Source organism: Periplaneta americana, chromosome 7 (genome assembly GCF_040183065.1).
Source record: "Periplaneta americana isolate PAMFEO1 chromosome 7, P.americana_PAMFEO1_priV1, whole genome shotgun sequence".
Lineage (NCBI taxonomy): Eukaryota > Metazoa > Arthropoda > Insecta > Blattodea > Blattidae > Periplaneta > Periplaneta americana.
Window position 1 is genome coordinate 77,568,692 of NC_091123.1, and position 24,343 is coordinate 77,593,034.

The 24,343-nt window shown below is 36.7% G+C and overlaps 1 protein-coding gene across 5 annotated transcripts in view; it reads right to left on the minus strand.

Moving 5' to 3' along the window:
* The window catches only part of LOC138703217 (POU domain protein 2-like), a 2,136,291-nt gene that overhangs the window by 96,640 nt on the left and 2,015,308 nt on the right, over positions 1 to 24,343 (minus strand). For all 5 annotated transcript variants that reach the window (XM_069830922.1, XM_069830923.1, XM_069830920.1 and 2 more), the window contains one exon: positions 2,933 to 2,986. In XM_069830922.1, coding sequence (XP_069687023.1) covers positions 2,933 to 2,986 — 54 coding nt within the window. The remainder of the gene's footprint in view (positions 1 to 2,932; positions 2,987 to 24,343) is intronic.

Genomic DNA, 24,343 nt, shown 5'->3' on the forward strand with positions numbered 1-24,343 from the left:
CGTGTCTTCAATAGATGGATCGATAAAATGACGACACAATTTTGTCAGCATTTGAGGAAATAGATAGTCCTACTGAGTACTTGTGCAACGAATGTGTATCAAGGTAGAATAATAGGCCTATACATGTAGGTCTACACCTTTTCCACAGTATATCAGAACTGGTCAATTTAATTTCAGAAAGCGTCATTTGTATTTCAAATTCATCAATTGTATTTCAGAACCTGTGAATTCTATTTCAGATTCGTCAATTGAGGAGCAGACATAGAAAACGGTATAAATGCCTCCGAGGTCAAATTTTGTTTTTGTCACGGAATGTGATATATGTAGCATCGTCAATGTCATAGTAATGGATATATGTACCAAACATCCTTCCATATAGTCAAACGAGTGCATTCTAGATGGCATTCGATATAAGTCCCGTAGTATAGTTACTCGCTGTGTTGATATGCAGTGAATGTAGCGGTTTTGTAGCATTTATCATGGATAATAACAAGCCACTAACTATAAAAGTATCTAAGGCAGAGAAGTGTGTAGAAAATAGGAAACTACGGCAGCAAGGGAAGCCATGCACAACTGCTAAGAGAGAGGGTTTGTAAAGCCATGGTTCCTGATGAGATGCAGGACATTGTAAGGTCGGCCAGAATTAAAAAACCATTCAAAGTGATTTCAATGAAATCTGAAGACTTCTTGGATGTGGCTTCAGAAGTTGATACGGCTCTAAATACGTTAACATTGCGCATTACTCAAGTATCATGGATTCGAGTTGCTTGTGATCATCCAACATTGGTCCTTACCAGGAATAACTTGAGTGATTCTGAACAGTGGAAGACATGTCAGGTTCTAAGAAGAGGACGAACACTGCAGTCTATTACAAATCTGGAGAAGAACTCTTTAAAGGCAGAGAAGGAGAAAGACCTTCTGGCAATGCTAGATTTCATGGACACCAAGTACCATGGTTTTATAAGGACGTGTGCCAGTAAGAAGAACAAACAGTTTCTAATGCTTACAAATCAAATTGTTAGTGTTCTATCTTTTAATATTCACAAATCACTCGACTGTATGTACCGTTTTCAAGGAAATTATACATGGCACTTCTATCGTTGTCAGACTTTGATAATGTGGGAGCCAGTTACACTACATAATATTGTCAGTAATGGGTTGTTTCACAGCTCAATATGTTTGCAGGGAACTTAATTGGATGTTGAGACACTTTATGTTGAAAAAATTAAATAATAATTGCAAGTTTACAGTTTTCTGTGTTTTCTCACACTTTGTCATTTTGGCACATATACCGTTTTCCTTGTCCAGTCCACAATTGTATTTCAGAAAGCATCATTTGTATTTCAGATTCGTCAATTATATTTCAGAATCCGTCAATTGTGTTTCAGAGAGCGTTATTTGTATTTCAGATCAGTGATTTGTATTTCAGAAAGTGTTAATTGTATTTCAGAATAGCATGAGTCAACAATTTGCTATATTTATAATATTCTAACATTCATAAGATTATGAATAATTGTTTTGAACTACTATAAGTACTTTACTTTAAAAATTACAATACATATACCTACTGTACTTCGTAATTAACTGGTTTTCAATGGTATATATTTATGTATTTATTTATTTATTTATTTATTTATATTGACAAAATATAATTGTAAAATACAGGAAAATCAAAGACAAAATGAAGCCTAATAAACTCGTTATTGGAAACTCATGGTAAACAATTACATAGTTTCCATGACAAAAAAAATGATTCAATTATCTGAAATACAATTGATGGGGCTTGAAATACAATTGACGAATCTGAAATACAAATGATGCTTTCTGAAATACAATTGGCGAATCTGAAATACAAATGATGCTTTCTGAAATGCAATTGACGAATCTGAAATATAAATTATGTTTTCTGAAAAACAATTGATTAATCTGAAATACAAATGAAGCTTTCTGAAGTACAAATGATGAATCTGAAATACAAATGACACTTTCTGATAATATACAATTGACGAATCTGAAATACAAATGATGCTTTCTGAAATATAATTGATGAATCTTAAATACAAATTATGCTTTCTGATATATAATTGACGAATCTAAGATACAAATGACAATTTCTGATATACAACTGACGAATCTGAAATAAAAATTATGTTTTCTGAAATACAATTGTCGACTCTGGAATACAAATGATGCTTTCTGAAATACAATTGATTAATCTGAAATATAAATGATACTTTCTGAAATATATCTGGAAAAAGTGTAGTTTTGAAATACGTGTTTTAGTTACTATGAATTAACTTTTATAATAATAATAATAATAATAATAATAATAATAATAATAATAATAATTATTATTATTATTATTGCTATGATTATTATTATTACGTGTTAAGTTACTGAGAACTCTAGATGTTTCAAGTGCTGTTTTTGAAGGGCAATGACATCAGTCTTGGTCGAAAAGAAGAATAATTGAGGAAATGCAAACCCCAACAGAACTCTAATTACTTTCTGTCTTACAATTCCGTTGCGTCATTTTTGCACTCGACATGAAATTGGTTTCTAAGAATTGTGACTATTGTTAATGGCTCAATTTTCAATTAAAACAACTAAAAATGAACTCGACTGCAATTTCGGAAGTGCTTGAAATTACAGGTTTGTTAAAAATACGGCCTAGTTAAGCACTCGCGACAATAAAACATGAGCTTGTTGTGATGTCTTAATCCGTTTCATTTCTTCAATTCCATATTAATTCCTCGACAAAAAACGTTATAATGGCTTTTATATTAACATGGAGCAATAAATTGTACACTGCGTCACACGGAAGAAGACGCTCGGATAAAGAAAACAAGAGAATTCCCACAATGTTCTATACTGTTATGATGGCATCGTGTAGAATGTAGATTATTAAAATAAACAAAAGAACAACACTTACCGCGCGTTGTGGGCGATACGGGATCTTTGTCCATTCTTCCTATAGGATCAGGGGCTGAAAAGAGGAAAAAAGTTACATGTCAGTTAACTTTGATGCAGAGTGGACATCCATTCTTATTAGAACGAGCTAAATGGCTGTTGGCATGTTTCAATTGTAATAAAATTACGACCATTTGTAACGCACATCAGCGAGTCCAGCAGTCCAATTACACTGGACAACAAATTTAAACTTTGTTTCTGTCCCTTAGACGAAACTTTGTAATTTTAACTAAATGAGAGGTGCTGAGTTCATTTCTGAAAACCAAAATTTTCTAACACAAACCATTTTTATAGTACACGCACTTTACTTATTTACACAAATTTGTTACACTAGCACATAAAGCAACCTTTGTTTGGCCAAAATTCACAAATAAATGTGTTTTTTTTTTATATTTTATGTTAGTAGATAGCTTCTGCAATCTATCTAATGAGTGACCAGCAATATTCAGCCAGCATATTTGCTTCCACTGAAGCACTTTTCGAAGGTAGATATTTCTTGATGAAACCTCTCCCCATGTTCATCGCATACAGCATCAAGATTTTTTGGAAAGAAGTCCAGGTAGCTGTGAAGAAAGTGTACTTTCAGTGACATGTTGCATCCCATAAGGTGAAAGTAATGCAACATTTCACTGTCATTAAATAACTTTCTATTTTGGAGAAACAGTACGTGCTGGACAAAAACTAACATCGAATACACATATTTTTATAAAACGGACAAATTTCATGTTGCAGTGTTATTTGAATTGAATTGAATTGAAAGAGAAGAATTTGGAGGACAAACTTAAAAGGCACGCAAACGCGTCCTTGCAAGGGGTTCGGGGCTGTAAGAAAACTAAATATGTGAGCTCCAAGCCTGTTGGCCACTAGTCTCACTCCGGTTTACGCTGCTCCACTGAAGGAGTTCTAGAAAATGTTGAAGGGGACGAGGAAGATGCCTTTCTTGGAAATAACGAAACCACGTTTTTTGCAGGCTCCTATGATTTTCACGTAACTGTACTTGGCATCGGAAAGAGGTGTTATGTACCTCTCCTAAAAAAGCTCGATTTTCTTGGGCATTGCTACTGTGATACACCGTGCACTCTGATTATGAAATCACTCCCTACTGGTCTGTCACCTCTCGTCGCAATTCAGCTGTCGGTGTGATTCCTGACGCACATGACGTCATTCAAATTCGTTATCAGAGATCGGAAACAACCCTGTAGTGCCTTAAACAAAGGCCAGTCGTCGAGTTGACTCCACGTCACGGGAGCTCGTCACATACTCGTAGTGTGTTTAGGTGAAATAAAAAAATATATTATGCTTGGATATTTGAAGGTAAATCAGGTCAAGCAACAAAAAGACAAAGAAGAAGGCACATATCTGTCTGCCCTGTAGCCTAACAATAATCATATTTCTTCCACAATATTTCGGCGATGTTGTAGCCATGGGTTTCACTAACGGTTCGAATGCCCTCCAAGCTGTCTTTACCGAGTGCAGAAGCAGATGACGGTGATATAAACATGGCGGAAGTGGGTGTAGCAGAGTGAAGTCTAATTTGCGGTTAGGTTTTCAAAATAGTTTACCACACAACGATTCTAATTTCTTTTGTCTGGAAGCACTGAGCATTATGACAGTCGTGGATATGCGAAGCATGCTTAAATTCCCGTGAAAACAACAAAAACATGTTACACAGGACTCCGGAAGTGCGATATGAGATTATTAAATAATTCGTAAGCTGTCACAGAATGCGTGGTTGGACGAATCTCGAGCAAGTCCATGTGGGCTCTTGAGCCGTTCCGACAAAACTAACTGCTGCTCTCGCTCGTTGTGTAAGTTGCATTTGTCTTGCGAGTCTCGGCTCGTCATTCTCGTGCGCTTCGAGTCCCGCTCATCATTCTCGAAATAGCATTATTTTGGTCGGCGTGGAAATATTTCGTAACTTTGAATAACATACATAATTGAAATAGATAACATTATACATGTTTAAATGAGACAAAAATACGAAACAGAACAGTCTTCTTTGTTATCTAAATGTTCTGGTTCTATTATATGATATTACCTTTGGTTATATAAATAAAAGAAAAAAAACAATTCTCAAATAAATTTGCATTTCTAAGAAACATAAAACATAACGTTAATATCTTTTTACTTGAGATTGCACACTTGATCTCAAACATATGGAAAGAAAATTCCTAGCCTTTTAATAAGGGCCTAGTGATTAAATAAAGACTGGGGAACGGATTATTATGCACTGAAAGGTAGAGATGATGTTTCAAATAGGCTACTTGATTGTTTATACATATATAACAGTTTCCAAAGTAGATAAAAGTTCAGTATGGTATAAAGAACTGTGGCGATTCAAGGCTGCTTGACGTTCGGGACTTCGGTAGTGATCAATCTCGACGTCTCGAAACACTCACAAGCAGTCTTTACGTCAACGACGCGACGTATAGAACATTGTCGTGCGGGTTTTCGGCTTTGCGGACGCTGTCAGTCTTGCTTTCTCGATCGTTGTTCATCTAATATACATGATATATATTTTATCTTTATTTTCTTTACTTTTTTTTTTCCTTATTTAATTATCTTCACTAAATAGAATATGTACAACATTGATTTTTAGCCATTTTAACGTGAAATGTTTATGCGTTTGACATTCGAGAAATTTGGTCACACTTTCTGTTAATACAGTGAAATCATTGCTTTCTTGGATGACTGAAATAAAATTATGATGTGCTCAGAACAATGTAGTTTCGAATCCAGTCAGCCGTGATAAAACATAAAGGGGAAACGAATATGGAATCATAATGAATTCATTACTATTCGTACCCAAATGGAAATTATTAATAAATGCGAGGAGTATGAAGACAGAAATAGCTAGTTTATCACGGCATAATTCTAGAGTGATCAACTGTGGCATTATTACTAAACGAACCCAATTGTGTATATTGGCTAGTTATTATACATTACAATAAATTTAAAACAACTCATTACGTCACATTGATGTGTGAATCGTTTCGACTACTTTAACAATAATTATTCTTGTTTGGAGACTAGGCTTCATGGAATGAGGAAGCAATTACCTTGTGTTGTAATTAACGAGAAGGCTCCGCCTTGCTAAATTGAAATGCGGATAATATAAAGACAGGAATGAAAAGAAATACCATAGCATTATTTTAAACCTCATATATCCTTACAATGTCAATCATACTCACAAAATAAATCACGAACAGCATAAAGGTTTCATGCAATTATAGGGATTCACTTCTTTATCTTCACTTTCATCATCCCTTCCTTCCCCTTTTCATCAAATTGTCTCCAATTATCATTTACTATCACATTGTTTACGAATTACTCATCTTTATAGCTACTGGGTCCACACTTGTTGGAGTAACGGTTAACGCGTCTGATCGCGAAAGTAGGTGGCCCGGGTTTGAAACTCTGTCGGGGCAAGTTACCTGGTTGATATTTTTTCCGAGGTTTTCCCTCAAGCCAATATTTATTTATGTATGTATTTATTTACTTAACCTGGTAGAGCTAAGGCCATCATGCCTTCTCTTCCCCTCTATCAGGGGATTACAACTACAATATTAAGAATACAATTACAATTAATATTAAATTAACAAATACAATAAAAATCAAAGTACTAAAAGATTAACTGATTAATAAAGGCTATACAGTTTATTGTAGAAGTTAAGAGCATAGAAAGATTTTTTTTTTTTACTTAAGTAAAAATTAAATCTACTTTACGCAATAAGAAAATGCTTAATGACCTTGTTTTTGAACACTGTTAAATTCCGACAGTTTTTGATGTCACTAGGTAGGGTATTCCACAAGCGCGATAGCGGGATTGTATAATATGATTATGAATACGATGATGTCTTATGAGAATGCAATCAAATCAAAATTTATGTAATCGTAACATGTTAATTACATGAACTATGTAGCTAAACATATATACATATATACAACAGCTTTTGCTAACAGTACAGAAAATTAAATTCATGTTGCAACACTTGTTACTCACAAACATAATATAAACATCTAATTTAACATATAACAAATTAATCTGATCTCTAATACAATTATTTATATTCTTAATTTTGTTTTTGCTAACAAATGAAGTGGTAGAATCTCTTTATATTGTTTTTGAATTAGGTCACTAATAAACTAGTCTCAAGATGCACACAAACTGTAATGCATTACTTTAGAGCAATCTCGTCTTCATCTTATAAAACTTGTAAACAAGCTGGAAAGGAATAAAATACGAGACTTTTTCAATATTTCTTTTTTGGAGCTTCATTTGCGAAGTTAAGTCACACTGAGCTGGTACTGACGTTGATATGTCTGTCTTATGTTCCGTAATGTAATTAATTTCCATATCTTTTAAGAATTTAGTCAACATCAGAAGATTTAACTGGTTAGGAAATATTTCACATGCATATTATTATATTTTCCGAATATACAAAATAAACTTTGTGTTTGTATGGCTAATATGCAGCTATTTTGTGTGCGTGTGAAAAGATTATGATACGATGACAGGTAACTGAAACGGGAGGCAAGGTAGGTAGGTGGAGAGGTGTGAAGAACTTGGAAATGGAGAACAAGGGAATGAATTATTTCATAACTCCTCAGCCATTAGAGATAGAATTCTGAAATTTTGTAAACTGATTTAACATGCATTTATGCAAAAGGTAGAATACAATACTGCCCATTTCTTTGAAAATAGAAAAATTAGGTCACAAAACATTTTGTAAATTTTAATATATTTTATATAGGACAAACAATTAACTGTATTAAAATAAACAACTCTACATGCCTGAAAGTAGTCTACTTTTCAGAAATAAGTGTTTATTACATGCAGGAAAAATATTAAACATATCAGAGATACCATAACAATATTATGGTTACCAAATGATGTAACTGCAGAATTCTTTTGTTTTTTTCATACTCTGATAAAACTGGTTTGAAAAATATTATTAATAATCTTTTTATAATTTTATCAGATATTTAAGTTTTAATAAGTCTTGTTGTGGTACCTTATCATTTTTGTCCAATTGTGAGTTCATTTTCTTATAAAATTTTAGAAATTTAGAGCCTGTAATTTCTGATAATATTTGTGGTCGTTCAAGTACATATACCCTTAACCGTAGCCAGTTTAGAGTTTGGAAGAATGAGGTAGTGAGCAAATGCCGGTGGTGCTGAACCCCGGATTCATATCTCCGGCATTATCATCTTCATTCCATGCAGACAACAAATAACCTGAGATGTGGATACAGCGTCGTAAAATAACCCAATAAAAATTATAGCCATTTCTTATTTGTTCTGAATACCTGACTTTGGGGCCTCTCAGAGTGAAAGGCGGGTGATTGAGGAATATTGGTCGAATGATGATAATGCTGAGGGAAAACATGAGAACTCCGAGAAAAGCTTTCAACAACGCTTTGCCCACCACAAAATCCACCTTGACCCAGACTGGAATCGACTTCGAGTCGTTACTGTAACAAGCTCAGCTGACACTTGTGGCGAACAAAGTCGCAATTGGGGGTTTTTTCGGGGTTCTCCCGTTTTTCCCCAAATTAGGCATTTACATCATTCCGTCACCATTTCCTCTATTTCGTCATCATTCCGTTGGTGCTGGCCTAGGGACTAGTGGGGTTGCCTGCTCGAAACCTGGGCACACAGAGAACCTTAGTGTGGTCAGCCGGTGTGGGTTTGGGAATGCGTCACCAGTGTCAGCTCAATAGATCTTAACAGGTCGCAGTGCTGGGCCATAGTGCTCCCCTTCGTTAAATTCAATTCATTTCAATTCAATTCAAAATACTGTAACAAGCAGAACGGTTAACAGCTCGGGAAAGTATCATTCTCGTTTTGCCGGCTGCTTTTGATTTCATTTTCGGAACGTTTCAAAATAGTTCAATTTTTTTATCGTTCTTAATTTATTCTTTCTTTATTTTCTCCCTTCTTTTCTGCCATTTCTTCTTTGTTTCTTTCTTTCTGTCTTCTTTACAAAAATTGTAGGCTATACAACTTTCTCTTCGGGATTTTCCATTCACACGTTACAACACAAAGTAGGACGTCAGTAACTTGGAGTTAGCACTATCCGGTGCGTCCACTGTAGTAACATACACAAAAAACCATTCTAGACATGGATGAAATTGGAACTCTTAACTTCTATTTGCGCCAAGCGTCTAAATTGTGTAGCCTATGCCTCGATCCGCCAGATGGTTTGGTACTTTTATAATAAATTCATAAACTGGCTACTTATGGATGAGAATTAATCAACGCCACCTGCTTCCCGTATTAGGTCTACCTTGTAGGTCTTCCTTGAAATTGATGAGTCTATTAAGTGTGATGTTCTCATTTTATACTCTGCTTAGCTCTTAATTTATTTACAACATAAGAAGCTGGACAAATATAATGTCTCTACATCAGCAATGCCAGTTCAAACACGTATGGATTAGAGAGCACGGAAGGTACTTCAAGCGGTATGCATGCTAATTTTCCCACCAAGCTAGAACGCGGGAAAGGCAGACAATTCACATACGGGAAGAATTGTACATAAGAACGAGTTTCATAGTCAAGCAGCGAAGTTGCAATTACTTCAAGAGAGGTAACAAAGAATATAGGCAGTTTCAATAATGAATGAGTTTAGAAACTGTTCGAGCAATGCTTGTTATCTTGACCAACTTCAACATGGCATGTCACGAATTTGCTGCAAAATTGGGATCCAGAGAAGACTTAAAAAAAAAAAAAAAATACTCTTCTGGAAAATTCAGTAGCTTAATTAGCAGGCAAGTACAATGAATATTTTTAGTGTGCAAATAGAATGATTATTTTAATTTTTTAATTTGTTTAGAGACAATATAAGTGAATGTAAATTAACAGGAATGTTAAAAGTATTTTTTTTTTTCATTTATGTTGATTAGACCTCTGCATTCTCTTGAAAACAACCGACTGAGCTCGCCGATCAATCCTCGCTCGGGAAATGAGTCGCTCGAGCGCATGCAGTCGAGGATATTATATAGCCGATCGGTTGAAACGTTTACTCAGTCGTTCGCGAGCGCTCGCGGTTGTTGCACTACAATTACATAATCTTTTAATGTCTGATACCCAAAACAGCTTACCTATTTCAGATAGCACGAAAATGAGGAAATATTTGAAGATTTAAAAAAGTAAACATAATTTTAAGTAACACAATTCCTTAAATGAAATAATGCTTTATATTATCAATAATGTTATTCAGCACCCATCTTTTCGAAGTCATTATACCAGTAATGAAAATGTTTAATGCACTTTAGTAAATATGTGATTGCATAAAAAGAACAGATTTTGTGACGCGTTTCAAATAGAACATAGGATAATCTATTTCATAATATATTTCAGTCACAGTAATTAAAAGTAGTAGTATAGTAGTAGTAGTAGTAGTAGTAGTAGTAGTAGTAGTAGTAGTAGTAGTAGTAGTAGTAGTAGTTTATTTTACAACGCTTTATCAACATCTCAGGTTATTTAGCGTCTGAATGAGATGATGATGATAATGCCGGTGAAATGAGTCCGGGGTCCAGCACCGAAAGTTACCTAGCACTTGTTCATACTGGGTACTCAACCAGGTAACTTGCCCCGGCCGGGAATCGAACCCGGGTCTCTTGGTTTCGCGGCCAGACGCACTAGCCGTTACTCCACAGGAGTGGACAGCATTAAAAAAATAAATAAACCAAATCTACATGTTCACTTTGCTTAACAATTTTACAATAATGTATATTAAGAGATGATTCATCGCAGACAATGATTGACGTTGGAGCTTGTTATGGTAAAGTGGGGATTATTTCACATTTAACGACCACATTACATACCATCAAGGATGGAACAAACAAAATTTTTGCTGAAGTTATTTCAAATTTAAAAGAGTCAATGGAAAAATAGCTGTTTGGTTTTAAAATTAATAATATTTGCACAATCATCTAGAATTTCCTATTTGGTTTCTTTAACGTATTTACTTTTGCCCTGTGCCATTACGAATATAAAACTGTTACAAAATATTATAGGCGTAAGTTAACTGTTCCGTCAAGTAGAGGGTGAAAACTAACATTTAAAAAATTTTTTTCTAATTCTGGTTATACTTCATATTTATATTCTTATAGATAACATGGTTAAAATTTTACTTTATTTTAGTTAATTATTAATTTATTATTAGTTAAATATTTTATTGTAATTTTTATTCACTCTGATAGCCTGTATACCTACTAGGTTCACTAATAAGGTGACAGGGCATCAGGCAGTTTAACATGTCCTTAACGCATACTATAAATACATCGATCGAAGACAGATACCCTTCAAGCAACCGAGACGGCTGATCGTCCGTGATGCTTCATCGAGTGTTTTGCTTTCTTCGGAGTCAGGACACGCGGCAGCCAGCCTTCTGCGAATAGTACGGTGCGAGCGAACGACCGCGCGTATATCATGGCTCATGACTCTCGCTTGGTCGTTATTAATGGAATGCAGAGCTCTAATGTTGGTATCTGTCCCCGGAAATTGTGAAATATGTTATAGTGTAATACGAAAATGTGTTGTGTAAATGGTGACTTAGCAGCAGTTAGTTCAACTACCGATCATGATGAGTGATAATAATTACATCAATACAACTATAAAAATATGCTGTAAAAATACTTAAGTAAAGACAAATTTAAATTAACTTATGTCAACATAATTATAGGATAAGTGTTCTGCCCATGCGCAGGTCTTTCACTGCAAACCCAGCATTCTTCAATCTTTCCTATTTTCAGCCTTCCTATTAGTCTCCGCATATGATCCACATATCTTAATATCGTCTATCATGTGATATCTTCTTCTGCCCGAACACTTCTCTCGTTTACCATTCCTTCCAGTGCATCCTTCAGTAGGCGATTTCGTCTCAGCCAGTGACCCAACCAATTCCCTTTTCTCCTTCTGATCAGTTTGAGCATCATTCTTTCTTCACCCACTCTTTCCAACACATCATTTTTTATTCTATCTGTCCACTTCAAACGCTCTATTCTTCTCCATATCCACATTACAAATGCTTCTAGTCGTTTCTCTTCACTTCGTCGTAATGTCCAGGTTTCTGTCCTATACAATGCCACATTCCACACAAAGCACTTCACTAGTCTCTTCATTAGTTCTTTTCCCAGAGGTCCGCAGAAGACGCTCCTTCTTCTATTAAAAGCTTCCTTTGCCTTTGCCATTTGACTTCCTGGCTGCAGCTCAACATAATTATGTATGTATTTTTATTTTTTATTTTAGTGGGTTATTTTACGACGCTGTATCAACATCTAGGTTATTTAGCGTCTGAATGATATGAAGGTGATAATGCCGGTGAAATGAGTCCGGGGTCCAGCACCGAAAGTTACCCAGCATTTGCTCGTGTTGGGTTGAGGGAAAACCCCGGAAAAAACCTCAACCAGGTAACTTGCCCCGACCGGGATTCGAACCCGGGCCACCTGGTTTCGCAGCCAGACGCGCTGACCGTTACTCCACAAGTGTGGACTTATGTATGTATGTATGTATGTATGTATGTATGTATGTATGTATGTATGTATGTATGCAATGCCTACCCACTTCACTTTACACTCAACATAATTATAAAACTTAGCAAAATCAGTAACCAAAAACACATTTTTAATAAGACGCAAATTTCCGGATTCAAAATTTTCATCATTAGACATAGGCTACAACTACTATTATTATTATACTATATCTGTTATTGACTTCTTGCGGTCATTGTGCTCTCTTGCAGGCATGCTCCGCGGCAAGTTTTTATTGACATAACAAAAAGAGAGTATTGTTTGCCTCGTTCCTCTTTGTGTGGTTGCGTATATGTCTTCGCAGGTCTATCATGGCCCAAAGGGGTAGGGGTTGAGGCGCGTGTCTCCTGTCTTCAGGGAGCCGTTCCAGCTGACAGCTGAAGAGAGGGGTGAATTCGGTCGTTATTTTCAAGTTACGTTCAGTTTATCAGGTCGTCCATGATGGTCTAGTCATTACCATAGGTGTCGAGCTCATATCGAGTGACGGCTGTGCATTTTAAATTGCGTTAAAATCTTAAGCCTGGCTTTCTTCAAAAGGGATGAAACTCGTGTCATAAATTTACAGCTGAACTTGGTTAGCTATAGCGGCCACGGCTAGTCCGACACCTCGGCTACAGCGAGTTATTGAGAAGTGCGGTTTTACCTGTATTAAACAAAAAATGTGATTTATTATACTTATGGTTATATAACTTATAACTAGAGAGCGGAATTTAGGCAAAAACCTATTTTTTTCCCTTTATACATACAGACTTGAGATTTAATATTTATATGTTTCAAAGGAATATAGGAATAAATAAAGGGGTTTTATAGTGCCTAAAATGCCTATTTCGACGTTAGTACCCTATTTTTAAGTTTTTGAATTTTTCGTAACTGTTTACTGTTTTTCTTAACATCCTGTACCGTTTACATTCCAAGACGGACAACAACTCCTTCCTAGCAGTGAACAACACAATAGAGAAGTACCTCCTGGCCACCCCTTCTCATTCTTACAATCTTTCAATCCTAAAATTCTAACTTTCAGTCGGCCTGGGTAGCGTAGTCGGTATAGCGGTGGCCTTCTGTGCTCGAGTTTGCAGGTTCGATCCCAGCCCAGATCAATGGCATTTAAGTGTGCTTAAATGCGACAGGCTCATATCTGTAGATTTACTGGCATGTAAAAGAATTCCTGCGGGACAAATTATTATTATTATATTATTATTATATTATTATTATTATTATTATATCTTCCTCTGTCTGTCAGCAATTTAACACACACTTGCTGGGTTGTACCGAATAAGCATTCTCTTACATTCCAAGACAGATAACAACCCCTTCCTTTTTTCTCACCATTTGTAAGTACAGCAGTGAGCGACACAATAGCCACAATAGGTGCTGATCAGCTACTCTGAAGCAAACCATAGAAATGTGATTGGTGAATGAAAAACACTCTTAGTGACATTCTGTAACAAAAAAAACAACTATTTTTATTTTATAGAGCCTAAATAAAGGAATTTAGGAGCCTATTTTAGGCGCCTAAAGTGACATTTTTAGGGCCTAAAATTCCGGTCTCTGCTTATAACGACACATTTTTAATAAGCAACTCGTCTTAGCGACATTAAGCAACAGTGTAGATTCTTAAAAACTCATGTTATACGTAGCTACTACATTAAACAGAGACAGTCGTTGAGAGGAATTCTCCGGAAGCTGGTAATCATTAGCCATGATTACATAGGCTATATATATTTCAGGTTGGCCATTCTCGAGTTATTAAATTGCAACATAAAATGAGAGCAACCACCAGAGCCTCCACCATCGAAAATACTTTTTTGGAACGACCGCTAGATGGAAGTACAGTTGTTCCATGCAATTCCATAAAGGTTATAATGTGACTTCTTTTGCAGTCGCTAGATGGCAGCATAGTGAAATTGATAAAGGTGTTTGTCTTGAAAATCCATTAGGCTGATCAATCTGTTATATGTGATCAGGGTAATTAGTGACCATTACCATTTTAATTTACAGTGACAGAAGTATTTTACGATCCAAGAACTGGAATCATAGAATATACAGACTTGTTCTGTCTATCTTTTACTGGTATTGCGTTATTTAATTTAATGATATTACGCAGTAGCGTGACTTACATTTCGTGTCTAGCATAGGCTCTTATTCAACATAAAAATATCCATACAACTTTTGGTGTATTTTTGGGATGGTTTTGAATTTGCGAATAGTATGATATATGTAACAATGCATCCGTGGACAGTTTATTCCTAACAACTTTGTAGCAGTTGTATTTGTTACTACAGAAAATTTGCGATGAAAATGTACGTCCCATTAACATTATAATATGTACTAGTTATATGTATATTCATTAATTCATTAATTTCAGTAACTATCGATTAATTTTATTCAATCACTGTACATATTGTATCTATCCTTCAATCCAGTGATCATAGTTATCGCATCCATCCATGCATATGACCATCCTATCAATCTATTTATCTATCCATCCTACTCATCCATCCATCGATCATATCAATCCATCCTAATAATCTCATTAATTCATTCTGTCCATCCTTTCATATCATTCCATCCATCGATCTACCCATCAAATCCTTTATTCGTTCGCTCGTTCGTGCATCCGTTCAATCGTCTGTTTATTCATTAATTTATTTATTCATTCATATGTTCATTAAGTCATTCATTCATTCGTTCATTCATTCGTGCTCTCGTTTTTTATTCATTCGTTTTTCAGTCATTCGTTCCTTCATTTACTCGTTCATTCATTCATTTATTCATTCGTTCATTCATTCATTCATTCGTTTCATTTATTCAATAATCCACCCATCCATCCTATACATTAATTAATTAAAAAAATTAATCTTCATCCAGCCAACCAGTCTACCTAACCGTCCACCTATATCCACCTATCTGTCTGCCTGTCCGTCTGTCTATGTACCTACCTGCATACCTATCCACTATTCATCCATCCATATGTCCATGATACCTTTACTAATTTAAAGCAATAAGGCAGAATGGTAACGTTCTTCATGTTTCAGACGTCGCAGCACCCAAGACACGACGGTTCTGGCCTCCCCCTCTCTAGTCCAGCCTAAATTAAGTGGTCTTGAGATGCTTCGCGACGTCGGAGGCAAGACTTAATTTTTCATTGTGAGGGACCCGCACTCTACATATTCCACCTGCGGGACGCGGAGGCGGATCGTCCGTGTGAGTTGTGCGACCTCGGGGACCCATTGACGCCACGGACGTCGCTGCCCTCAATAACGAATGGACGCTGTTAGGTGCCTAAACACACGTGCATATATACACCATCAACAGGCCAGATCGATATTTCGCATTGAAGTGTAGCCTACAGTCTTCGCCCTAGCTAAGACTGGGCGATTAATTATAAGTGCCGTGTCACTCAGGAGAGGGCTACGTTTTGAAATTGCCACAACAATTTAAAAATTAACTTTATTTCAGTTCATTCATTCATAGTGCTCTGCTCAAGGGCAGGTCTTTCATTGCAAACCTAGAATTCTCCAGTCTTTCCTATTTTCTGCCTTCGTATTTGTCTCCGCATAAGATCCATATATCTTAATGTCCTCTATCATCTGATATCTTCTTCTGCCCCGAACTCTTCTCCCGCAAACAATTCCTTCCAGTGCATCCTTCAGTAGGCAGTTTCTTCTCAACATTCCTTTTCCTCTTTCTGATCAGTTTCAGTATAATTCTTTCTTCGTCCACTCTTTCCAACACAGCTTCGTTTCTTACTCCGTCTGTCCATTTCACATCCCTCCTTCTCCATATCCATATTTCAAATGCTTTTATTCGCTTCTCTTCACTTCGTCGTAATGTCCATGTTTCTCCTCCATACAATGCTACACTCCAAACAAAGCACTTCACCAGTCTCTTCCTTAGTTCTTTCTCCAGAGATCCGCAGAAGATGCTCCTTTAAAAAAGCTTCCTTTGCCATTGCTATTCTCCTTTTGACTTCTTGGCAGCAGCTCATGTTACTGCTTATAGTACACCCCAAGTATTTGAAGCTGTTCACTTGCTCTACTGCCTCATTTAGAATTCGCAAGTTTACCTTCTTTACTTATCTTCCTATGACCATGGTCTTCGTTTTGATTACATTTATCTTCATTCCATACTGCTCACAACTGTCATTTAGCTCCAGTAGCATATCCCTTAGTATCATCTCCTCTTCTGCTAACAACGCCATATCAACAGCAAATCTTATACGCTTTATTCTTCCTCCTCCTACTATGACTCCTCCGATGTTCTGAAAACAGTTCTTCACTAAATCCTCCAAATAGATGCTGAACAGGATAGGTGATAAAGGACATTCTTGTCGTACTCCTCTCCCTATTATTTCAGTTAAGAAACACAATTTCGTTCGCAATATGAAGTCCTTTGCTTTTCTTCAATTCTTTACTTTTCTTAAAGTTTTAATTACCATGATAAGAGATTTACCGAAATCGGACCTGTCTAAACATCTTGTTTCTTGTTTATTATGAGGACTGCCCAATTTCTCCATTGTTTCAATATTATTACTTTGACAAGTGCGTAGGCCTTATAATATATTCTATTCGATATCACCACACAGTGCAAGACGGTCTTGTGACATTCTAAACTTTGCTCTTTTAGATGTTGAAATTTTTTGCACATCCTCTGGAATTTGTTAGTATCATCGTGTCTGATCTCTAACTAAATTTAACTGAAAATAACAAACATAATAATCACCGTTATTTTCACGAATTATACTCTATATCCAATAAAATGTAGCCACCTTTCCCCTGGGAGGCCCAATGTTCTACTTTCTTCATGTTTTCAAACCGCTAATACCTGCTATTGTTGTGTTTCGTGTTCTTTTCCACTCTTGTTCTATCCTCTTTTGAAAACGGATCTGTAATCTTTAATTAAGTCACGTACAGAATACTCTAGATGTTTAATTTGTTTCTAGCAGTGTATAGCCTGTCACAACTACTATACATCACATCTAACTTGCTTCCAGATTGTTAATATATTTTACTTTCTCATTAAAGGAGTATTGTGATTCTGCAAAAAAAAAATGGTTTCGAGATTGCGGAAATGTACGTTTTTAACATCTATCATTAGCAGCCCTTCATTTAGGGAATGAACAGCATTCACAAGAAAATCTTGCGGAATATCATACAAGCTTCTACGATGACGACAAATTGCAAGATCCATATCTCAATCCATGCAGAATTCTTGAACTTCTCAGTGCGCTGGAACAATCTTTATTACAATCATATTAACACTAACGCCAATTCGCATTTGTATCATTTCCCATAGTAAAAATAGTGAAACAATTGAAGCGTAAATTTCTGTTATTGTGATGTACCGAAGTACATATGATATTTCCGTGCAGGAATTCTGCATTACCATATGATAAAAGGTGGGTGGAGCGGAGAAAAATTCTCTCCGGCACCGAGACTCGAATCCGGGTTTTCAGTTCTACGTGCTGACGCTTTATCCACTAAACCACACCGGATTCCAGTTCAAATTTTTTTCCACTCCACCCACTCTTCATCATATGGTAATGCAGAATTCCTGCACGGAAATATCATATGTACTTGGGTACATCACAATAATATGATATGCGTAAGTAATCACTTAAGTAGTGATTTAAGACGGCGCTCATTCCGCCGGATCCCGGCCACTTAGTAACTTGTAATGAGTGCACCTCTGCACATTAGTGTGTTAGACATTGTGCCACTGTCACACATCTGTGACAGTGCATGAGGGTTGGCCACTAAAGGGAAACTAAGAGGTGGAACTTAAACTGAGAGGATTCAGTCCGGCATCGAACCCGGGTTCGAGTCCGGTGCCGGAGAGAATTTTTCTTCTCTCCACCCACCCTTCTTCATAAATTTCTGTGACAAGAAAATAAGCTTTATTGACTTTTGAATAACTAAATAATATGTTAATGATTTCATTTAAGTCTATTTTTTCGAATAATTGTTCAAGAAAGTATTATATTTGTATGTTTAGTCAGAATCAGAAGACTGGTTGGAACCTTATAAGTGATAATACCAATAGCACATCACTCATGAGGCAACTAAAACAGGAGATAAGAGTAGGGTGGTCAGTTCCTTTCCCCCTCCATTGCTTACTTTGCTGACTAGTAACATAGTTCACTACTCAAAATTGGGATGTACGTAATTGAAGAATGTAATCCCAAAACTCACTCAGTCCATTTGGCCATCTTTATGATTTATACGCCGGTCATTTCATAAGTCATGGCAACTATAGTCCCGAAGCTGTTACTTCCGGCGTGACTCCGCCTCTTTGCTTACGTCTTAGAAAGAGAAGGCTCTATAAAGTCTAGGTAGATAGTATCGTTCGCCATTTTTTGTTCTTACGTTCCCGAGCTACCATACGAGGAATCTATTTGCCACACCGTTAAAAATTATCATGTCGTAGCTCTTATGATAATAAATCAAACGCAATGTGATTCAGCAAATAATTGAGCGGCAAATAACGTCTTCGTGTGCTTTCTGCGAATGCCAACGAAAGAGCTAAAATGGCGGGCGATTATATTAGTATTTATCGAGCCTTAAGAAATGAATTAGCGAATCACAAGAGACACACGTTTAAATGTAGCCGACCTGCAACGCGATTGGCTGCCGGAAATTAGAGCGACGACACTATATATTATATCAGCTAATAAAGCTGCAGGAATAGAAATTTACTATACGAGTATGTGATTGAAGACCACTGGAATGTGCTTCACAATGCTATCAAATTTGGCCCGGATACAGGCGGCAATGGGTAAGAGAAATTGAAAAATGCGTAAATAGAAATCATTGTCTTATTACTAGACTTTGGATTTTAAGTAAAAACCTATTTTAATACCGTACTTAAAAGATAAGTTCATAAAAACTTGCAAGCACACGTTTCATATAAAACTATGCCTAAAATTTGTACTTTAATAGCACCTAAAAATACCTATTTTGACGACAAAGCCTATTTTGGCCTATTAAGTATGTTTTATCTTTAGTAAGTCAAAACTCCCATTCTTATTTCGAAAATTTGTATTTTAAATTCCAAATGTGTTCCTGGTTCTGTTGGAAATAAAGTACGGGACAAACTGGAGCAAGTTCTGCAGAGAAATGTAGGACTGAAGGACCTGAGTACAGCTTCAGATATCGTAGCAGGAAAGAAAACGGATTTACAATGTAACATTGCTGTCCATCTAGTGTCAAAACTGAAATACGCTCCTGTTACTTCAGTGGATGTGGAGCGTTCTTTTTCAGCATAGAAATTTGTGTCGAGTGACAGACGACATTGCTTTTTAGTTGGAAATTTAGAAAAAGTATTAGTAATTTATTGTGAAGCTAATTATGGACATTAACGGACAAGGTTTGGTAAAAATTGATTATATTTGACTTGTTTGTGTACTGAATTCATATCTAAAACTTATTTTCCATATTTAAATTGTTCAGTTTATGTATAACTAGTTAGATATTTGTTGTTCTTGTACTTTTAGTAGCAGTGGTGGTAATGGTAATGGTGTATAAGCATTTAAAATTATTAAATTCTAGAAGTGAATTCGTGATGATTTGGAACATGTTTTTAAACAAAACATTATTTTTTGTTAGAGCCTATTTACAATTCTTTAGAGACTATTTTCTACACTTTTAAGCCTATTTTAGGCATCTAAAATTACATTTTAACGACCTAAAAATCCGTACCCTACTTATTACACACAAAAGGAAACACAGTACATTACTCACAGCTAACGCCCTTCAAAATAATCCCCCAAGGCTTCCACACAACTTTGCAAACGATGATGCAGACATTGAATACCATCGGCTGTGTGCGATTCGTCTATGTGTACCAACTCTTGTCGAAACGCTGTTAAGATATTCTATCTGTTTGCAAACCGCTTCCCACGCAGCGGCTTCTTCATTTGCTTCTCGTAGTTCAGAATGACACTGACATGTATTTCTGCCATGAAGAACTGCAATTTTCACGTATGACAGCGTTCATTTTTACTTTCATCCATCTTGGAGCACAGCCTCTAGCACACTAACTTTTGCGTGTGCTGTCAACTAGCCACCAATGCACACAGACGCAATCTGGCGGTGGCATCCTGTACAGTGTACAACAGGTTTTCAAACGTATACAATGAACTGACCACATTTTCGGTTATTCGGAAGATATAACATAGTTTCCATGACTTGTGAAATAACCTTCGTATCTATATTTTAAACGTCTTTTCTTTAAAAACAACGCCAATCCTCGTCTAAAAGTTTGTGTTACTGTACATATCACTTGAAAACTCGCTCAGTCCTTTCATAAAAATGGACTGAACGTGTTTGGAATCAAACTCTTCAATTGTTCTTTCTTATTTTAATTGGTAATTTTGCGACACTTTATCAACTGCTATGGTTATCTATCTATGAACGTGAAAATGCCAGCGAAATGAATGCAGGGTCCATCGCCTAAAGTTACGCAGCATTTGACCTTAATTGGTTAAGGGAAAACCCCGGAAAGCCTCAACCAGGTTAACTTGGCCCAACCAGGATTTGAACCGGGGCCCGCTCGTTTCACGGTCAGGCATGCTAACTGTTACTCCACAACGGGGGACTGACAATTTTTTCAGTAGGTTATTTTACGACGCTTTATCAACAGCTTAGGTTATTTAGCGTCTGAATGAGATGAAGGTGATAATGCCGGTGAAATGAGTCCGGGGTCCAGCACCGAAAGTTACCCAGCATTTGCTCATATTGGGTTGAGGGAAAACCCCGGAAAAAACCTCAACCAAGTAACTTGTCCCGACCGGGAATCGAACCCGGGCCACCTGGTTTCGCGGCCAGACGTGCTAACCATTACTCCACAGGTCGGACTGACAATTGTTCTTCCTCTGACACATATTGGCAAGTGAGATGTAGCCTACTGTCTGACAATATAGCAGCAGCCATAACCTCGATCAGAGGTAAAGATACAAGATAAACAGTAATTTCATAGGAAACACGAAGAAGAACTTAATTGTGAAACGAAAAAAGTATGGGTCAACTTCTTTTTAAGAGCTCGTATTTCGCAGTCATATTTTGATATTATTTTATTTAATTTCAAAATTTTCGCTTTGGGTACTTTTTTGGGGGGGTAGGATGCATTTTTATGCGTCACAGAAGTACAGTGCGTATACTAATTGGCTCCACAGGAGAAGTGGCAAGCAGAACGCGGGCCTCGAAGAGTTGTGTTGGCTTCACTGCGGAGCCAGTTAGTATACGCACTGTATGTCGAGTTAAGAATTTTATTATGCACATTTACTTCCACTTTTTTACTACCTACCATTTAATAATTTTTAATACTGAGAAAATAGTTTTTTTAATCTAGAGGAGGATACTACCAGTCTTGCATCATTCACCCAAGCCTTCCTATCTATTATGATTATTAGTGAAAGAATGGTGGAATGCCAGTAGGACAAACTTGAGCACCTTACGAAAACCTACCACCAAGCGCCGACTTTGTCCATTAAAAATTCCATTTGGACCGGCAGGAATTCGAACCCGGCTTATTAGCGTGAAAATCCGACGCTCTAGAGCAGTGGTCGTCAGCACTCGCTGAAATGTGCAAAGGGTACGCGGTGCTGTCCCGTGTGCACCGTCGTGCAACAGGGAGAGATAGAGAAAATACCCGCTAGCAGCTACGGAGTGCACCCTAGTGCACTGCGTTTTCCGCGGGTAAGAGAGACTAGCCCCAGCGTGCTCTGTGCTGACGACCCCTGCTCTAGCGTCTAGCCCAGTAGTGTCAGAGTTGTAAGCTCCGAAACCGGTTGTGGTGCTAGAGACGTCCAGTCGGAGCGTGAACTTGCTTATGTCTGTGGAAGCACCGGAGCTCGCGAAGAGTTATAGTGGAGCGCTCCGCTCCGTTTAGGCTGTCTGACAACGCTGCTAGCCGTTCGGCTAAAGGTGCGCCGCTCTAAAAATGATTGACATGCCATAAAACCTACGAAAATTCTTAGAGTGAGGCACTTGATTTCCGAAATTGGAACATGCAGTGTCACATGTAATATTTATGTGATCCAATTCTTTATAGCGAAATTGGTGATTATATGATTAGAATTCGAAGATATTGCGTACCGGTATTTAGGGCAGTAAATTATATAGACTATTCCAAGCATATACATCTGTGACAATGTAATCTTTTATTTCACAAAATTATTGTGCATTAAGTATGAGTACATATCTGTGCGTGTATATTTTCTTACATTATTATTTCCCAGTATTCGGCTATGAAAGAAGAAACGTCACCGTAAGAAAATGAATAGTTATTATACAAAATTTTGTTTTTCTGTTTGGCTACTTTTCTTTCACAACTTCATATAAGATGTAATTTATTGAAGAAGTAATTTCGTGGGGCTTTAATAATGACAGATTACAGATAAAACAGAAACGAACCAAGAATAAAAATTGTAAGCAGTATGAATGTAACATTTCAAATCGTAATTTTAAACCCTATGTCAGAAAATGTCGTATGATCTTATATAAAGGCAATGTCATATTTGAATTATTGAAATCTAGCTTATTTTCGATGTTACAGTTGTTATAATTGCGTCTCTGTTGTGATATTGCGTGATTCCCTCATTTTCAACCCCTGTTGTGCCGCTCTTGTGTGGTTTTCAGTTCTCAGCAAAGGTCACACGACGACTATCAACATTTCTGATGATATGCCATGAATATTTGAGATGGCAATACCCTATCCTAAAGGTCGTATCATTACGTATTGAAACAATATCTCGCATACAAGAGAGATATATGATTAGTTTGCCCCCTTTTTATGACAACGCAGCGGCTGCGACACTTGCGTGACATCCCAATTACATTATTTATGTCCTAAATTTCAAGAGAGCAGTAATGAATGTGTTTGACTACTCCAATACTGAGTTGTCACATATACAACACAAAATCTGGCTCGTATTGTCCCACTGTGACAAATTCTCATTTTTGACGATGCCTAGAACTACGTCTTTCTCTTTACTAGATACGTAGAATAATTTGGAAATTGACCGTCAGATAAAAAATCAACCCTCTTGTAGTATTCCTCTTGTTATCCTTGTGTACGCCTTGCTGTATTTGTATTTCCCTTGCTTTATATTGTCGTGTCCTTGGTTTCGCGGGATTCTCTTCGTTCTGCTTTTATTCTCCTTCCTCTTCTTGTATTCCCATTGTTTTTCTTATATTTCCATTCTTCTCCTTGCCATTCCATTATTTTTGTGTTTCTTTTGCTCGCCCTATATTGCACTTGCTCTCCTTGTCCTTATATTCCCTTGTTTTTTTGTTATGTCCCTTGTTCTCATTGTCTTACCCTTTTTCCTTGTATTTCCCTTCTTCTCCTTGCATTCACCTTGTTCCCCTTGTATTCTCATTGCTCTCCTTATATTTCCCTTATTATTCTTGTTGTCAACTCGTTCTTTTGTTGTCACCTTGTTCTCCTTGTTGTCCCCTTGTTCTCCTTGTATTCCCCTTGTTCTCCTTGTATTCCCCTTTTTCTTTTTATTGTCATCTTTTTCTCTTTGCCTCCCTTTCTTTTTCTTGTCATCCTCTTGTTCTCCTTGTTCAGCACAAATCATACTTCTTATATGATCGCCCAATTTTTGTGGGTATGACTCTATTGAATCTGTATAGTTTTGTGATTTGTTGCCCAATACGTACTTGTACGTAAAGATATGCAGCACAGTAGAGTTTATACACCTGTAGACATATGATCGCACCCACCATAGTTCTACGTAAAAATATGCAGCGGAGTAAAGCTATGCATCTGTAGATATGTGATCGCACCCACCATAGTTCTAGGAAAAGATATATAACATAGTAAAGCTATAC